This window comes from Poecile atricapillus, chromosome 14 (genome assembly GCF_030490865.1).
Source record: "Poecile atricapillus isolate bPoeAtr1 chromosome 14, bPoeAtr1.hap1, whole genome shotgun sequence".
NCBI classification, from domain to species: domain Eukaryota; kingdom Metazoa; phylum Chordata; class Aves; order Passeriformes; family Paridae; genus Poecile; species Poecile atricapillus.
In genome coordinates, this window is record NC_081262.1 from 3,763,690 (window position 1) to 3,781,563 (window position 17,874).

The 17,874-nt window shown below is 41.7% G+C and overlaps 1 protein-coding gene across 2 annotated transcripts in view; it reads right to left on the bottom strand.

Annotated features, from left to right (window-relative positions):
- The window catches only part of GTF3C1 (general transcription factor IIIC subunit 1), a 38,053-nt gene that overhangs the window by 19,644 nt on the left and 535 nt on the right, over nt 1–17,874 (bottom strand). For both annotated transcript variants that reach the window (XM_058849250.1, XM_058849249.1), the window contains exons 2-18: nt 16,635–16,844; nt 16,298–16,474; nt 15,070–15,213; nt 14,399–14,495; nt 13,824–13,947; nt 10,792–10,947; nt 10,058–10,173; nt 8,728–9,052; nt 7,563–7,774; nt 6,962–7,077; nt 5,111–5,264; nt 4,065–4,168; nt 3,644–3,825; nt 3,032–3,292; nt 2,654–2,799; nt 2,154–2,251; nt 540–636 (exon numbers count right to left, since the gene is read on the bottom strand). In XM_058849250.1, coding sequence (XP_058705233.1) covers nt 540–636; nt 2,154–2,251; nt 2,654–2,799; nt 3,032–3,292; nt 3,644–3,825; nt 4,065–4,168; nt 5,111–5,264; nt 6,962–7,077; nt 7,563–7,774; nt 8,728–9,052; nt 10,058–10,173; nt 10,792–10,947; nt 13,824–13,947; nt 14,399–14,495; nt 15,070–15,213; nt 16,298–16,474; nt 16,635–16,844 — 2,719 coding nt within the window. The remainder of the gene's footprint in view (nt 1–539; nt 637–2,153; nt 2,252–2,653; nt 2,800–3,031; nt 3,293–3,643; nt 3,826–4,064; nt 4,169–5,110; nt 5,265–6,961; nt 7,078–7,562; nt 7,775–8,727; nt 9,053–10,057; nt 10,174–10,791; nt 10,948–13,823; nt 13,948–14,398; nt 14,496–15,069; nt 15,214–16,297; nt 16,475–16,634; nt 16,845–17,874) is intronic.

The window sequence follows — 17,874 nt, forward strand, 5'->3', positions numbered from 1 at the left end:
AATTTCCTTTCTAGATTTAGAACAGTTTCTTTTCACCCTTGTACACAGGATAGTCCAAGTTTCCAGAGAGTGGCTATTTCCTGCAAGCCCTTACTCGGGATTTGCATGGATGTGTTTGGGAGCCTAATTACCTATCTTATCCTCATCAAGTCTGGTCTGCTTTCTCCTTTGCAGGTGCTCTCTAGCTAAAAACATGCACATGAATCTCATTATTTTACTCTGATCAGTGCCTTTATTCTGTGTCAGACATCCAAGCTTAACACCTTGATGGAAAAGAATGTGTCATACCCATTTTTCATTAAGCCTTGCTAGTCTGGGACCTCCTGGGTCATTATTGTATGCAGTGTTCAGCATTTTACTTTTGAGTAGTTCTCTTCCAGAGAAACAGGTGAAAAATTATCTGCACAACTTACAGTGAGACTTGGATCTGGAGGTTTGCACTTACATCTGAAACATCAGTAGTTCATTTAATGTAATTATGAACCCCAGATCTTGAAAAGTTTATGAAGACTTACTGTCTTTTAATTTTTTTTAATTACCTGGTCTTTGTCTTGAAACTTCTCTGTTGGGCCAAACTGCAGCAGCCCCATGTAACATAATCTCTGAAGGTTTTCTATCACTGAGAAGATGTACCTCCTGTAGCAATGGCAGGAGTGTTACAATTAGCACTCATGAAAAAAAAAAAAATTATGCCAGAAAATCCAGCATTTTCATACAACAACCCAAGCTTTCAGCAAACCACAGAGTTATAGAATTTCTGAAGTGGTATTTTAGCTTGAATTATCAGCCTATGAAAAACATGTAACACCCCAAGGGTCCAAATTCCCTTTCCTAAAATCACAAACCAAATATTTTAGCCAAATACTAATTAAAATTTTGTGAGCAAAAAAGAAAATTAGCCAGAAATAACACATGTAAAAATGAATTAAATATGGTCAACAGCAGATCTGCAGACAATTTCATGTTACGTAAAGAAGACAGGAGTAAGAAAGCATGACTGCTAAATACAAGCCTTTGCATGTGTGTGTATGAAGAACTGGGCAATGATTCTTGGAGTTCAGGTTGTTTAAAATTACCACTCCAAGAAACTGCTTTCAGTTGCTCAAAGCTTTGGCAGAGCAAAAAGTGCAGCATTTTCCATCCTGCATACGTACATCTATGGCAAAATTCTGGCAGTTGCAGGAACCTCCTGCAAGATTTACTTTCTGAGACAGTTTGTAAAAAGTAGCTTTGGCCACATTTAACTTCACTAAGATCGAATTAAATGCAGTTAAATGGGAGTTGGATTTTGGCAGGAGTTTTCTCTGGGGGTCAGAAAGATCAAGCCTAGAAATTTGGCTCAGTTACAAGCTTTAGTGAACGGAGGTTGAAGAGACAGCTTGGTTATGTGTCATATTGTTTTGCATCAACCCATCAGATGGAGCCTGCAGATTTCAGAAAATGCCATCAATCCATTTTCTAATTTCTAACATTTAGCAGTAGGTTTGGAATTGCAAACCTCAGCTCCCCATAAGCCTTGGCTGTTGATGCTGCCCAGCCTCGTTCCCTCACCAAAGACACATTTGCAGGTTTGGAAAATGTCATATAAACCTCCAACCATTCATAAATTGTCAGCAGTGACTTTCTGGGGAAAACTAACAAGGTGCTCTTGATTCCACACATTCAAATCACTTTCCTTTCTTCAGTTCAATCTCAAGTTTTACATGTCCTGGAAGAGAAATGGCAAACCATGGCAGACATGCCACGGAGAGTATGAGGAGAAACTGAATGTGTGAGAGGCAGGAGCTGGGAAATGTGGCACCTCTGGAAAGATTTATGAAGGACAGCAACACTTACACCCTATTAAATTCTGAATTTAGCAGCAGTCAGGAGTGTGTTTTATCCAGAAGCAACATCCAGCTGATGAGTTATGAAGGACAGAACCTCCCAGCTCTCAAGCACTGCGTGACAGCATACATGAATATTGTTTATTAGTTTCTTATTACCTTCTATTTGGGAGAGAAAAATACAGTTTGGCACACTATCCTTTAAGGATTGATGATCCTTGTCTTAAGTGCCACAGTTCTCTTTGACACAAACAGGAAATAACTGAGAAAACAATCAGCCACTGCTGGTTCCTCTCTAGAGTCACTTATTTTGACTCAGCTGCTTACCTTTTGTAGAGGAGCTGCTGTCGGACTGGCCTTGGAAGAAATCTGATCAGAGTGTGCTTTTTTAGTGGATCATTTAAAAAATCTTCCAGACCTTCCACCTAGAATTATTTTAGAAGTTAATCAAAATGCAAACTGTAACTATCCCCTGAAGTATAAAGCTTTGCTACCAGAATTGCCTACTAAAATATTTTCTAAGCAAAACTTACTGCTTTTGTAAAATGCTTAAACATTATTCCTGTTAATCAATAAGGCAGAGGACTCAGTGAGATTATAAAAAGCTCTTGGCAAAATAGTAGCTTAAGAATTTGCAGTATTACAAGGCTATACATTTTTTTTTTTCAGTGAGCCTGTGAAAGCAACTACTTTTTCTGTAAAAGACTGAAGTGTCTTCTCTCCTCTCCAGGGTCTAGTTTTGCTAAAACAGATTAAGGGGATATTTGTTCCAGCCTATAGGTAGAGCTGACATCATCAGATTTTGAAGGAAAACAAAAGAGCAGTACCTTGTAGCTGACTTGTACAATTTGAACAAAGACTGAGAGAGGCAAGCAGAGGAGAATGTCACTGACAAGAGCCCATCCAAACCCAAACTCCCTGTGCATGGGCAGGGGGGGGATGTAGCGCATCCACGACGAGTCGTCCACGTACACTGCGAACAAGAACACTGCCTCAGACACACCAAACCAAACACTTACAACAAGAGTTTCACTGTCAGTGCTCAAGCACAACACAACTGGCAGCTCACAGCCTGAAAATCTAAAATGACCCGAAAATTCTTTAAATCCTTTATTTTCAAACCTTTCTGAAGTAGACTCTTTTCTGTTTTTCACTGTTGAACTGTGCTAAGGTCTGTAGTAAAGTCAGGATGTGCCACTTCTTACCCGTTTGATTAGACAGATCTACTTCAGTCTCCTGTGTCTCAGGATTCACCACAGCTGACACGATTTCTAAGGTCCCATCTGGCTGTGCTTCAATTATAGCTGCATTCTCATCCAGCCCTTGTGTTTTCTCACCATCACTACCTCCTTTTTGCCGTGTTTCATTTAAAGGGTGTCCATAAATTAAGTACCAGAGGAACATGTGGACCATTCTTAAACGGGGCATTTTGGGAAGAAAGCCGAGAGAACGTCCAAGTCCTGGAACTGGGAGGGAAGAATAAAGACCAAATAGAAATAAAAAGAGGATTAGAGCAGAAGAAATATCTCTCCATGCAAAACTAATGTGAAGAAAACTGGAAGGAAGGAAGAGCAGTTGAAAGTAAATATAAGTTACAAATAGTAAAGAAATAGTAAATACAAATGCTCCAGTTCACAATTGTAAAAAAACGTAAGTAGCTAAGAAAACATTGGCTAGTGAGACTGGTTTCATATAAATCAAATTTTATTTCTACAGGAGAAGAAAAAACTCCTTTGTATCTTAGGAGATATCTGAAAAATATTATTAATAATAACTGGGAAGGTGAAGGACGACAGAAACTCCAAAGTTGGCTGTACCTGTAACAGGGTGATAGTTCTTTAACTGTGTTATGCCCATTTTTTCATCAGTTTTTCCTGCCCGACTATTATCAGCTTTACATGAGCTGTCTTGCATTTTTCCTGAATCAGGAATTGCCTCTTGCCCCTGGTTTTCTTCTTCACCATGGTCCTGGGATGTTGGTGTCTGGGGGACTTTAATCCTGTAGTAAAACCACACAGCACTTAGGTACAAAATAAGCAGAGTTCAATTCCTGTTCTTCCCTGACTTCAGGAGATATCAGCACGTCGCCTCATCCTTGTGCTTCCATTTCTCTTTTGCTAACGAAGAGGTTGTTTGTTTGGGTTTTTTTGTTTACCTCATGTTTATTTCCTCTGCATATTTTTGCACACCCTAGATAAGCCAATTTCCCCCAAGCCATCCCAGGCATCCCTGACTTGCCTGTTTGCAGTGCTGGAGTTGGAGATGCGGAACCGCACCTGCTCGATGGCGCTTTTCACCAGGGGATCATTGGGGCTCACTGAGGGGTGCACAACAAACTCCACCTGCTCACAGCAGCACAACACAAACAAAAGGCTTATGGAGATACTGGCTCTTAATCAGCTGCATAAATTATCTGAGATTAACAGTTAATTAGCAGTAGCCACAATGGATGAGTCTATGATGGTTTTAGTAATTCAGAGAATACCAACACTTTTGGATGAAAATCTCTGTTGCTACATTACATTAAAAAAGAGGTCAAAATACATTGTCTTTGTACCAACAAACTGCTAATGACATTTCTACAAACCTTGGGTTTTGGGTTTTTAAAAGCTGAAATATTTGAGAAACAAATACTTTGACTTGTAAATATTAGGCTGAGAAGGATAAATGAAAAGTCAGAGCTCATTAGGTGTAAGGCCAAGCTAACTCATATTGCTGCTGAAAGCACACACACAATTCAGATTGGTAAGATTTCGTATGTGCTCTACACTAAATATGCAGCAGCTAATTTTCAGTGGATTCAACCTCCGGCTTATGAGCATTTCACACTAGAGTAAGTGACAAGTCTACCACCACAGATCTGACTTCCATAAACCTCACTAACAGTGGATTTTTGTTCTAAAATAAAAAGTCATATTCTATAAACTTCAACTCAGAAGATCACTTAGGATTTTTCATATACTCTTAGCTTTTAAAAGGGGTTTAAATAGATTTTTGGTGCAGCCTGGCAGTGCAGGGAGGGAACCAAGAAACACAGAACTGATCAGCAGCAGAACCTGTAGGAAGGGAGACTCAGAGACTTTGATCTCTGGCCTATTCCTTGGTCTCAATTATCTGCAGCCCAATAATGGAAAGCAGTGATCTGGTTCTCCCAGTAGCTTAGTTTGACATGAAGCTTCTGGGTAGCTCCATTGTGGGTCCTGCTATAAGAATTGAAGTCACCCATGCATTTCAGCAAGAAGGCCCTGTGAGAAATGAGATGAAGGTTGTGTCTGTGCTGCCACCTTTTTGCTGATGCCATCCTGGATGACCGTGGTGCGGTAGAGCCTGAGGAGCCCGTCCCGCGCCAGCCTCTGCACCAGCCGCACGATGGACTTCTTGCAGCACTTGGTGGAGACACCTTCTTGCTTCTCTTGATCCATGACCATCTTCTGAAGTCTAAAAGATGCCAAAGATACCCTGCATTTTAAGGCCAGCAATGCTCCAAACTGCCTAAGTGGTTTGTTAGAGGATGTGGGATGAACAGCCATTTCTTTCCCTACTTCTAACAGTCCCTGCTCCCTATTGCTTTTTGCTGGAGACAACTGGGAACTTTTCTTTACATTTCAGCTCTGGTTTCTTTGTACTCAAGCTTTTCCTTGTTAGGGGAGAGCTGCTGTTCTGATGACAGCAAATTCTCAATGCCTGGTTCCCCTGTGCATGGCTACAGTGCAATTATGAATGCAGCCTCCCTAAGGTCAGGAGACCCTACAGCTTTTTTAGGTGATGATTTAACAAATGCAGTCAGTTCTTGCAGTCTGTGAGCTCAGTTCAGCTTGGGGCAGAAAGGATTTATTCAGTGGTTTTGGAGCACAGGAACAACTCCTGCATTCATAATTTAGGTACAGACACACATATCCCACCACGTGAAACCAGCTCCCTTCTCCCTTCTTCCCTTGCCAGAGTTGGCAGGGGTGTGCTCACACCTTACTTTCCCCATGCCTGTTCCCATGCACTTTCCCAAAAATGCCCCAGGCCCTAATTTCAGGCTCTTTCAGTCCTGGGGAATCAATTCTGAAAAAGAACTGGAAGATAATAAGGGAATCAATAAGGGAATTGAACGTACACATGGACTTCAACTGTCCCGAAAGATTACCACATTCTGGTAATTAACAAATGGAAGGCAAACACCAGTAAATTTCCTTGGCAGAGACTGGGGGGGACAGAACTTCTGCTGATTCTGTGAGGAACCTGTTGGCAGCACTGAAGGGACAGCAGAGACCTGAAATATCTTCCAAGCCTGTGCTTGGATGTGACTCAATCAATCACTGATGAGGCTCTAATTTTATAACTCTGCAAGTGAACAATAGAAGGTGACAGAAGGTTTCAAAATTCTCATACCAAGGAGAGTAAGGCCATGATTTCTGACTAAATTCCTAAAGCAAGCAGCCCTGGGTATACTGACATGCCAGGATCTTCTGTGCTGACACAGAAGATGGATGGTGCAATCCTATTTGTGACAACAAAGTACCGCCAATTTAGGATTTAGCAGAGCACCGAATTCCCATTTCTTTTCAGAGGTGAAATCTTAAAGGGCTGAAAGACATTATAACATTTAGGGAAGTATCTCCAGCTCAGATAAAGTGTCAAGAGAAGACAAATAACCACACCACACAAAATTGCACTGAAAAGCAAACTTTGGGGGCCCTGTTAGGCTGCCAGTGACCAGTGACGGGTGACATGAAAACCTGAGTCTCTCCAGCCCATACAGAATAACACATGAACAAGTTTTGAAACCTGTTCAAAATAGAGAATAAAACTGATGCAGATGCAAGAATCCTGCAGCAGGGAAGTGCTGTACCTTACAACGTGGCCCCAACTCTGGCATACTATAAATGGTATTATAATAAGTTCTTTGATCTGTACTTATGAGACATATAATGAATGAAAGCACTCTTGTGTAATTATCCACATGCAACTATTGTTGCTTCCAAACAGCTGATTAAGATTCAGCCTCCCACAGCCACCCTTTGCACCCCTCTCCTTCCTTACAGCAATGGTGTCAGCAGACAAGCAAAGGCAGAAAGGAACAAGCCCCCAGTGCTCCCAGCACCCCAAAAGCAGAGCCTCCCCCGTGCTGCTGTGCCCTGGCTCACGTGAAGAGGCTCTCGATGAGGCGCAGGTTCCGCACGGCCTCCACGATGAGGTTGCGGCGCTTCAGCAGCCTGCAGGTCTCGTGGGACCTCTCCACTGCTGCGGCCTTGTGACGCTTCTGGGGACAGCACAGCACATCAGAACAGGACATCCACCAGCCAGGGGCTGCAGCCTAACAGGGGATCCTCACACTCACCAACAGCTGAGCGGTTCCCAGCTTGGATGGATTTATTTGTAACAAACTACTCAGATGAAGATTCTCTCTTATTTCCCCTTCCCAGGAAGGCAGACAGTGGATGATAACCAGCACTTGTGTGCTACATTAAGCTATGATATGCATTCAGTCAACACAGAATTTGGAGAGCACCAGGAAACTAACCCAGAACTGTATTTTGGACATCTACCCTCCTATCTCCTAAAAAAATTTTCACTTACACCTACAACAAAGTGCGGCCAAAATATGAATGAACTTTGAAATTTATTTAATAAATCCCAAACAATTTGATAAATACAAAAACTCTAGTTTGAAGTCTTGCTAAAAGAGCACAAAACTTAGCTCAGACAGCTGTACCAACAAGAAGATATTAAGACATGTGGTCTTACCTTAGGATCTTCAAGTCTGACTTCCTCCACCACAGCCATATCTCCATCTTCATCCGTGGGATGAGCACAGGTCGAAACACTGGACTCCTGCTTTAGGGTTCCCAAAGTAGAACTATCCCCAGAAATGTTGTCTGGGAGCTCCTCAGGATCTTCAAGAATTTGAGGGGAAGGCTGCTTCTTCTCCTGAGACTTCACAGCTGTTGGCTTTGAGGCTGGTTTGAGAGCAAAAAGCCTTTTATTTGTTCTGTTCTCCCTGTTCAGTGCTCTCTCTAAGAGGCATTCTCCCATCTATCCAGGTAGCTGCACTTAAAAGCATTCTGCTACACTTTTCCCATGTTCTGCCCTGCTGGAAGCAGTGGTTTGCCCATGAAAGACTGCATTCAGCCTCCAAAAGTAAAGTTAAAAAAAGCATGAATTTTCTGTCATCAAATAATTCTCTCCATGCACAAACCTTTTCACAGCTTGGAAAGCCATGAAGGGGTTATCCAAAAATTGCTGAAGAAAGGAGAGTTTCTGTCTCAAAGATTCTCAAGTTCTGCCAGAAACATGACTTTTCTGACTTAAAGCAGAATGAGAATTTAATTTTACTCCAAAGATAATCTACATAGAAAAATAGAGGTCTTCTCTTTTCCCTTGGAGTTCATCAGAGAAGATGTAGGAACATTTAAACAGGTAAAAAAAAATAAAATTAAGTAAAAACCCCCACCATATATTTTTTAAAATGTCCCCCAAAGGCTGGTATATTTTCTGAATAACTAAAGAAAAAGCTGAGGTAACTAAGTTCAGGGGACAAGACATTTTTGCAACAAAATACTCAGGTGAGTAAGGCTGTGGGTCAAGTCATCCCAGCCCTGAATATCCAAGGAGCACAACGTGTGAGCTCAAGGAAAAGGGGTGACATGGCATGGGGTCAGGAGGGGCAGCACAAACACTACTGGGACACAGGCACCAGGCCATACTTGAGCCCTGAGAATCACCAGAGGCTACCACACTTGATGTTCCAAACCATAACACCTTGGGGGGAAAGCGGGGAAATAACCAAACAGGCTTAAAAATAAATTTGTGACCAAAAACCATAATGGAAATGAATAACAAGTTATTTGTTCTTTAACAAAATGATCCATAAGAAAAATGTTGTTGTTCAGATTTCCAAATCACAAGTTACCTTTGGTTGGTGTTGTCTGATGGACATGATCTTGGACACGTGATTTCAACGGAGAACCAGAGCTGGCCTTTTGACCTTTTCCTCTCTTCTTCCTGTCCTTCCTTTCTTCCTCATTGTCAGACTCGGAGGCCACAGTCTCCTCTTCTCCAGGAGACCCATCTTCCACAGGTGGGGAATCTTCTGGCACCAGAGCCAAAGTAACTGTAGCCAACTGCTCACTCCTGGCCTTCTCCCTCTCAAACTGACGGTTTAAATCACTCTCCTCGGCAAAAATGTAGGAAATGTACTTTGTTGTCCTTTGTCGACCTTCATCCTCCATAAAACCCTAGGGAAACAGTTGGAATGTTATTGTACCACTTTACTTCTCCCATCTTGCAGTGTTCTCCAGCATCAACAGTGGGAAAATGTTCTCAGTGTTACTCCCCACCATCAAAAGATAAAGTGTTATTCTTTTTTTCCTAAGTAATAAAAATGTCCCTAACCTTTATGCAGAGAAGACAAAAGGAATTCTGTGCTCAAAAATTAAACAAATCTGGATTACCAGTGTACTAGAATGAAACTCCTAAGGTATGTGGGATGGAGAAAAGTGTGAGGAAGAACAAACAGTGTGTATTCAGAGTGGAAATAATTTTTTCCAGAACAATAATGTTTGTGAAATAAGGGCAGAGGAGCTCCCTGAGTGACTCAGACTTCAGTGCAAGTGCTGCTGCCCTGTCTGCTACAACAGGAGCTTTCAAGGATCTACAAACACACACTTCACCAATCAATAAAGGAAAATTTCATTCTCTCAGCTAACTGGGGAAAAATATGTATAGCTATTCCAATGATTTATTTTTTAACTCTACAGAACTTTTCACTGAATGACAATATTTTTCTAAAAAGATTCCCCATTGAGGGAAGATGGCAATTATCCTGCCTTTGTGGAAAGGGACTGTTGAGTGCATGCAAGACATGACAGCTAGATTTGTCTTCTGAAATGAAAAAAACATTGAAATATCTCAAAATAGGAAGTTTAATCATTGTAACTCCTAGAGAAGTAACTGTTTTACTCCAGAGTTTCCTGGTACTTTCAAAAGGCAAGCAGATTAATGATATTAATGATTTTACATGGACAGAGAGGGTCTTTGAGAAGATCCTTCAGTGCTCTGATTAGAGCAGATTACAATCCTAATACTGAACCCTTGCCTTACACACCTTTTACTCAACTGAATTAATTATCTTTTCAATCTTACCAAGACTTTCCTACTGTCATTCTCAAATCTCTGCTGTTTCTAATGTTTGAGGGTAACAGTGTTACTGCCAGAGTAATCAAATTTTCCTTCAGTCTCACCTTGACAAGTTTGTACCTCTCCAGAAGACGACAGAGCATTCTTGCTTCCAGTTTCCCCACATTCATAGCCAGGCGAAGTTCTGCCTGAGAAATACCTTTGGTTCCTCTACTTTCAACTGTTGCAGAAAGAAAAGCAACCAAAAAAAAATATCTCAGAAAAATAATCAGACTGAATAATATATATATATTTTTCTATATACATTAATATTTCCCTGAACAACAGTATATGCCAGAATAGTAAATTTAAGATTCCCCACTAACTAAAGACATTTTCATAGACACATAAAATAGTCAGCCAAATACTGTCATAAACCATAATTTTACATGAAGCAGTGCCCAGCAGAATGCTGCATGGAGGTGACAAGCTTCAAATGAGAAGCATGGATGATTTTTTTCCCTGGCAGCTTTCCACAGTTAGATATTCATTTCTCCATTTGGAAAGGAAAAGAGATAGGAAAATAAGGAACTCTGTTTGCTTCATCTTTTCTCATCCCATCACAACATCCTCTTTCTGCTGGGTGGTACTGAATAGCTGCTAAGCTTCCAGGAAGGGCTAAGGGTGGCAGCACCTCCAGTCTAATCTGGACATAAAGCTCATTTTTCTATGAAAAATTGACACTTTCTGATACAAAAGCACCCAGGATGTCAAAACACCTGCAATATATACATTTCTTTTATACTACAAGGAGTAAGGACGTAATGGGAGAAGTCTTCAAATGTCTTACATCACCTACTTAGCTGATAAGCCTGGGTGAGCATATCCCTCTCACAAACAATATCCACAGGTGGAACAACTTTTGTGATGATCTCTTCATCATCATCATGATAATCTTCCATTTTCTTCCGAAATTCCTTCAGCAGTTTAAGGCAACGGACCATGACATCGGTCCCTGTGAAAAATGAGCGTTAGTAACAACTCCTAACAAAGTGCAGAGGGTGTGCACAGCTTTAAACAAATCTATTTCTCTCAGAAACATGAAGAAGTAGCAGTGCAACGGGGAACAAATGACTAAAGAGAGCTGGGTATTTCTAGGAAAGGTTTGTTACAGCTTGTCCCTTTGTATGAATCTGGCAATCAGGTGAATTTTTGAGGTGCTCCAAACCTTCGCATCTGTGCTACTGCTAGGACTGTCCAGTAGGAGAAACTCCCACAGTATAAATAAATCAATGGAGGGATTAAGCTGAACCACAGAATTACACCTGGAGAACACATATTTGACTGGGAGATCACTCACTGTGCATAAGCCCATTCCTTTTTACAAGGACAGAACATGCCCACCAGCCACAAGATTCTTGTAGATGATTTAATTTCATATCTCAGCATGTTCCTGTCCATCAGCTGTGCTGTAGTAACTTCTCCACTCACTGGGACCTCCCAGCAAAAGGTAAAGGAGGGACAGATGGCTGCAGGAGAGCTGAGATCCTGCTCTCCTCAGTGTCCTGATGGACCACTTCACACCAGTGGTAACTCAAACTGGGTTACTGGACACTGCCACCTTGGAAAGTTGCAGTGATTCAGCAGCTGCTGCTGCAGCAGCCAATTCAACCTGCAGCAGTGGAGAGAACATCTCCAGCCATCCCTGCTCCTCTGCTACAGACTGCTGTGAAAAGGCCAGGTGAAGGCTTTAGCTGGAATCACTAAGGTTTCAGGTGATGAATTTTATCCCGTGTTTATATATCTGAGCAGTTACTGATGCCCAGCTGACACAAATTTAACCCACAGTCACTTCACCACATGACTGTGCTCCAGGCCACATGATTCCATTATTTTCCCTCAAGATGAATCCTTTCTCGAGGATGCTGCTTAGGATTTAAGTGCTGACATTTTGGTAGGGTTGCAAGCACTGTTTTTATATTCTTTGTATTTCTACAGCCCATTAATTTTCACTAGAAGCAGTATTTGAAAAAGCAAAGAAAAAAACTCCCCAAAGAAAAGAAATCTCCCAAAACAAACCAATGCTTTTGCCTTTAGCTCCTGCTGCCCAATAATGTTCTTCCCATAGCAGATGCTCTGGCTTCATCCTCAGTGTGTCCCACATATTTCTATCTTCTTTTCTGTATAACTCCAGAGATTAGACTATCTTGATCTCTGATGAAAACCAGCTATTATTAATTCATCCTCCTTTAATACCTAGTGTTTTAAGGCATTTTTGTGGATTTTCAGCTTTTACATCTGTAAGATGGAATTATCATTCAAGTGAAAGATTCATCACGAGGCATTTTTCCCAATAAACTTAAGTAGTAAATGCAGCTGCCGTTCTGACAATCTCTGACAGAGCACAAAACACCACTGACTTAGGGGCTACCACCAGGTTTGTAAGCGAGCTTGTATTTTCTCATCTTCTAAGTCAATACCTTAACTGGAAGTTAAATGCTTTTACTACTGCCTATGAACTGTTTTTTAGGAATGCTGTCTAATCTTTTGGAGTGTTTGCAGCTCACTGGAACACCCCTGAAAGACCTGGGTCACTTCTCTCTCAGCCATGCTTGATGCTGTACCTATTTTGGCCTCTGCTTCTTTGTTCAGAATACACCTTCCCTACAGACAATTTCCTTCTAGATGTAAAAGATTTGAAGGAATTTGTCTTACCAAGAGCCTTAATCCAACTCCATGTAATCAGCACTCTTTTTTGTCCTCTGGAATTTTTCATGGTTCTATTGGCTCTTTCACTTGCTCCTTTAAGATCACTTCTATTCACAAAGACTACGTAATTTGCAATGTTTAGTTCATATCAGATTTATTCTTTTTTCTCACAAACAGTTCATTATATCTCTAAAATATACACTGTTCATCTTTCAGAACTACTTTATTTTTAACTCTGCAAATCTGCCTCCTAGGATTTTCTGTGATTAAGGATTTGATTTAGATTTCCATCAGGAATTGCATTAATTCAATTGGTGGTCCTATCCTTCCTCATACTTTCCATTATTATTTCTTGTAGTTTCTTCCCTGTGAAAGTTTTATCTGTGTCTTTTTCTGTGAAGAAAAAAAACCTTTCAGTCTTTGAGAAACTTTCTTTTGTTCCCTTTCCTCATGCAGTCCTGCTCTTCTTTGTCCTTCCACTACACGTTTGGAAGTGAGCAGCAGCTCTTGTGAACCAATTAAATTGGCATTCAAAGCTGGTTATACATTAAACCACCCCTCAGCAGACTGTGACTTTTTTAGATAGCAGTTTTGGGCATCTCACCTACCTCAACCCTGATACCAGCTCAGCTGGTGAGAGCCAATAATGCCAGGGGTGTGGGTTTGACTCCTGTATAGGCTGTTCACTTAAGAGTTGGGCTCAATGATCCTTGGAGGTCCCTTCAAACTCAGAATGTTTCTTTCAGGAAAAGTCATAAACAAGAATGGTCTGGTTTTTAACTTATTTTGTAATGAGCCTTCTTTTCAACATAACCTTTTTGTTCAACAACACTCTGCTTGTATTTTTTTGTCAAGTTCATTGACTTGTCATTTAACTTCAACCTGAAAGGTCAGCAGACTGCTTTGTAACTACTCTGCATTGGCTTGAGCAATTATTTGGTCCCAAGACCACATATCACATTGACACCAAACAAACCTGATGACATTGATTCCTTAAAAATGTGTAACAAATGTTTAATTCAAGTGGGTTGCAGCATTTTGACTTTAATAGCACATTTATCTACATAATTGCATGGACAGATTTTTTACTTACACCTCTTTTAATTTAAGATATGAATCTCATAGATAGAATGGCATCAGTGTATTCACACAAAAAGAAAGCAAAATCACTGTTCCAGTCACCTTTCTTTGTCTTGTAGGGTCCTCCATTGGGGTTTATGTCTTGCAAGGGGACAGACACAACCTTGGCCAGGCCAGCATTCATCATGTACTGATAGAGACGTTTGAAGGTTCTCTCACAAAGGCCCTGATGCAAAGAGAAATGGCAAAAGTCACTGAAGCCCAAAAGCTTCACCTGCTGCTGAGTGGTATCAAAGGCATTCATACCACCTGTTCTTACAACACAGTATCTTGGGCCAGGATATTCATGAGAAACTTTTAGTGCAGAGCCTGAGATGTTCCTGAGTGTCTTGTATCACTCCAGCTCTGCCATCCACACAAAGAGCAGCAGTGGAAAAGCAAGAACTGCAGGATGACCTCTATTGACAAAACATTTTTGTGGCTGTAGTTGGAACAGAACTGCTTCCCTGTGACAAACACCAACAGCAGCTCAATCTGGTATGTCCTTAAGACCCATCTTTTGATATCCTAGCCCAGAATTTTGTGCAACTTTAGAAGCAGGTAGTATGAATGAGAGCCTTTGATACTCAGCATCTAGATTCTACTGAGTGAGAATTTGAAAGAGTAATTCATCTCACCAATTCTTCCCTCAAGTTTCTTAATGTATCCATCTGGTTTGAACGAGCACTTAGCATACTTGAGAGCTTCTCCATCAGAATATCGTATTTGCTCCTCCTAACCAAAAAAGAGAATTATTTTACATGTAAGTATGCATATAACTTCATAAACACGAGCTGTAGCTCTAGAAACTGTCAGTCTCTAGAGAAAGTATGCTAAGTGTTCTCAGATTGGTTCAGGAATTCTAGTTTTCATCTCCTCCTGTGAATAGCACATGAGATAATTTGTCTCTAAGAAAAGAGCTCAATGAGGAAACAATGACTAAGCCCAAGCTGTTACTTCACTGACAACCCACAGAAGCACAAGTTCTAATCATAAACAAGATAAGGAAACTAAAAAAAAAATCTACTAGAAATGTGTTTAAGTGAAAACAGTAAAAATTAACAGAATGATTAGTGCTACAAAATGAAGAGTTATGTTTATGTAGGCAAGTGACAGGCACTAGAAGAACCTGTTGCTTAAAGCTCCAAGACTTAAAAAGCTCCGAGTTTTAAAGTGTCTGACATTTGGAAGAGGAGTTAATAAATTGGAAAACGTCAATTCCAAAAAACTTTGATGGTTCTGTGACAACAGAACAATCCCTCATCACAGTAAAAGGTCAAAGTGTACCCAGGAGACCCTTAAACCATACCTATCAACATGGAAGCGAGTCAGGAGCAGCAGAATTGAGTGCTGCTGTGCTCCACTCGGCAGTCGGATGACGTGGGACTGCATCGTTATCAGACCACTTCTGTCCAACACTCTCCTGTGATAATGAAGCTTTCCAGCATCCACTCTAAAGAAAAGATGGCAAGATATCTATAGGAATAGGAACTTCTGCAAACAAATTTGAATTACCCAGCACCCAGAACACTTTACCTATATTACCTATGGCCTTAGTGACACATGCTAATTTTCAAAGTTACTCAAAACCCAAAGTCAGGAAGTGCCACAATAAAGAAAACCTGTGAAATTTATTTTCACAGTTAATCCAATTAAACAGAGAAATACCTCTGATTTTCACCTAGAGCCTTTAGGCACACAGTGTCATGACATGGTTTGATGAGGGGGTTGAATCAGCATTGTATCTCCATGCCCTCCTTTTCCATCCTCTCTTTCTAAGCTGTGGCTATGCTGCAGTCACTGACCTCCTTGGAACAGCTCTGGGATTCATTTCCCTTCTTGATGAGCTGGCTGGGGCCACCAAACTGACAGAAAATCATCCATAAAAGTTTTCCCCTCTGTCCCTGTCATCTTAGTTACCTACAAGAGCCCCCTAAGTGGCAAAAAAACAATGCCAGGTGGTGTGCAAGCTACAACCCACTCATGTCCTAAAAGCAGTGAATCCTTAGAGCAATACTGATATTCTCCACAACTTCAGGACACATCCAGAAGTTCTCTAAGAAGGTGTGTAATGCTTCTCCATCAGCAAGATACAGGGCCTAGCTTGGGAGCTGGTAACTCAGGCTCCCACTCAATGGAGGAGATGTCACACAGAGAAATTATGTGGGCAAAAGGTGGCCATCCAATAATCCCTTCAGAACTTGGTAAGATACTTAGATAGCAATTTAGAAAATGAAATTAAAAACATTTTTCCATCCTAAATTTGAAGAAGAAATTATTTAGAAAAAGCAAGAACTTCCACAAATTAGAAACCTGTGTATTGACCCACCAGACAGGTTTTTGGCTCTCTGAGAAAATATCAGGAAGGACAATGAACTCAAGGATGAGACCAATACAGTGGTACCAAACAGGCTCCCAGAACCAAGCACTTCTGGTAGTAAGAATGAAACACTACAGTACAGATGAGAGTTCAAATATTCACAGGAATACTTAAAAACAACCTTGGACTTAATTCCCAGAGCGAGACACAAACTTACTTGAAAGCCCCAGTGTGAAGGTCCCTCTGAAGCTCTCCCTGCCACCGAGCTCGGCCCAAACGCTCCAGAATGCAGTAGGAAAAGTCAGGAAGTTTCAAGTCAGGGTCCCCCTCCCAGCCTATTAAAGCTCTGTAGCGCTGCTCTTGGGAAGCAACAATGACTAATTTCTCTCCCCATCTAAGAAACAGAAGGAAAAGTAATGTATTATTACTGGCTCCATAAAAACAGACAGATCAATCCTTTTCTACAAACACCATTGTTGATAGAATTTGTACAAACTGAGTAAGAAGTAAATTTTAGAACTTTGAAGTATTCTAATGCCAAGGATTTCACTCACTTTTCAACAGCTTCTTTGTAAGTGTAACAAGGCTGCAAATCCTTCTTCCTTATTTGATCAGTGATATCTACTCTCTCTTTAAAATACTGGCAGGAACCTTGTATGCCATCTTTGTTGTCCAAAATCATGTGGATAGGATAAATATCATCTGAAGAAACAGGATCTCTTTTGGATTCCAATATTCCTGTTTCAAGGTCTATTTCTTCATATCTGAAATAAAAGCCAAGAGCCAGTATTTAACTAAGGAAGGAGAAATACAAGACTGCCATGAACAACACTGATACCTCTAGGAAGTGTCTTGGAAAAATGAAACTCTTTTGAAACCTCCAAACTGGAAAAATACGAAGAGCAGAGCTGCACTCCTCAAGCATGACCAAACTTTTTCAGCATGGAGAGTGCAGGAGGGAGATGCAGCATTTAATCTTTGAAAACTCAAAGATATGGTGGGAATAAGAAAAGTAGTGGGAATAAGAGAATCATATAGTTCACATGTAAGGAAAATGACAGGTACATTCATCCTGATGTCCAGGACAAAAATTCTGCCTGTACCTAAGTAGCAAGCAGTCATTTGACTGGAAATCAAGCCAGGACTGATATACAGATCTCCTAAATCATAGTATAATCAAAATTGGAAGAAAGCATTAAGATTATCCAGCCATCCACCAGCACTACCACTGTGACCCCTAAACCCCATCACCCAGCGCTGGATCTTAAACACCTCCAGGCATGTTGCTTTCACCACCTCCCTGGGCAACTTACTCCAATGCCTGACGCCCTGAACAGTGAAAATTATTTTTATAATGCCTGAACAGCAGCTCAGAGCCACCCTGGGCCCCACCTGCTGTCACCGGCTACCCAAGCGCTGCTGCAGCAAAGCCTGGGCGAGAAGGGGCAGCCCCTCAGCCGGGCCGGGTTTAGCCCGCAAGGAGCCCCCGCTCGGCCCCTCAACCGGACCGGGTTTAGCCCGCGATGAGCCCCGGCTCGGCCCCTCAGCCGGGCCGGGTTTAGCCCGCTATGAGCCCCGGCTGAGCCCCTCAGCCGGGCCGGGCTTAGCCCGCAAGGAGCCCCGGCTCGGCGCCTCAGCCGGGCCGGGTTTAGCCCGCAAGGAGCCCCGGCTCGGCCCCTCAGCCGGGCCGGGTTTAGCCCGCGATGAGCCCAGGCTCGGCCCCTCAACCGGGCCGGGCTTAGCCCGCGACGAGTCCGGGCTCGGCCCCTCAGCCGGGCCGGGCTTAGCCCGCAA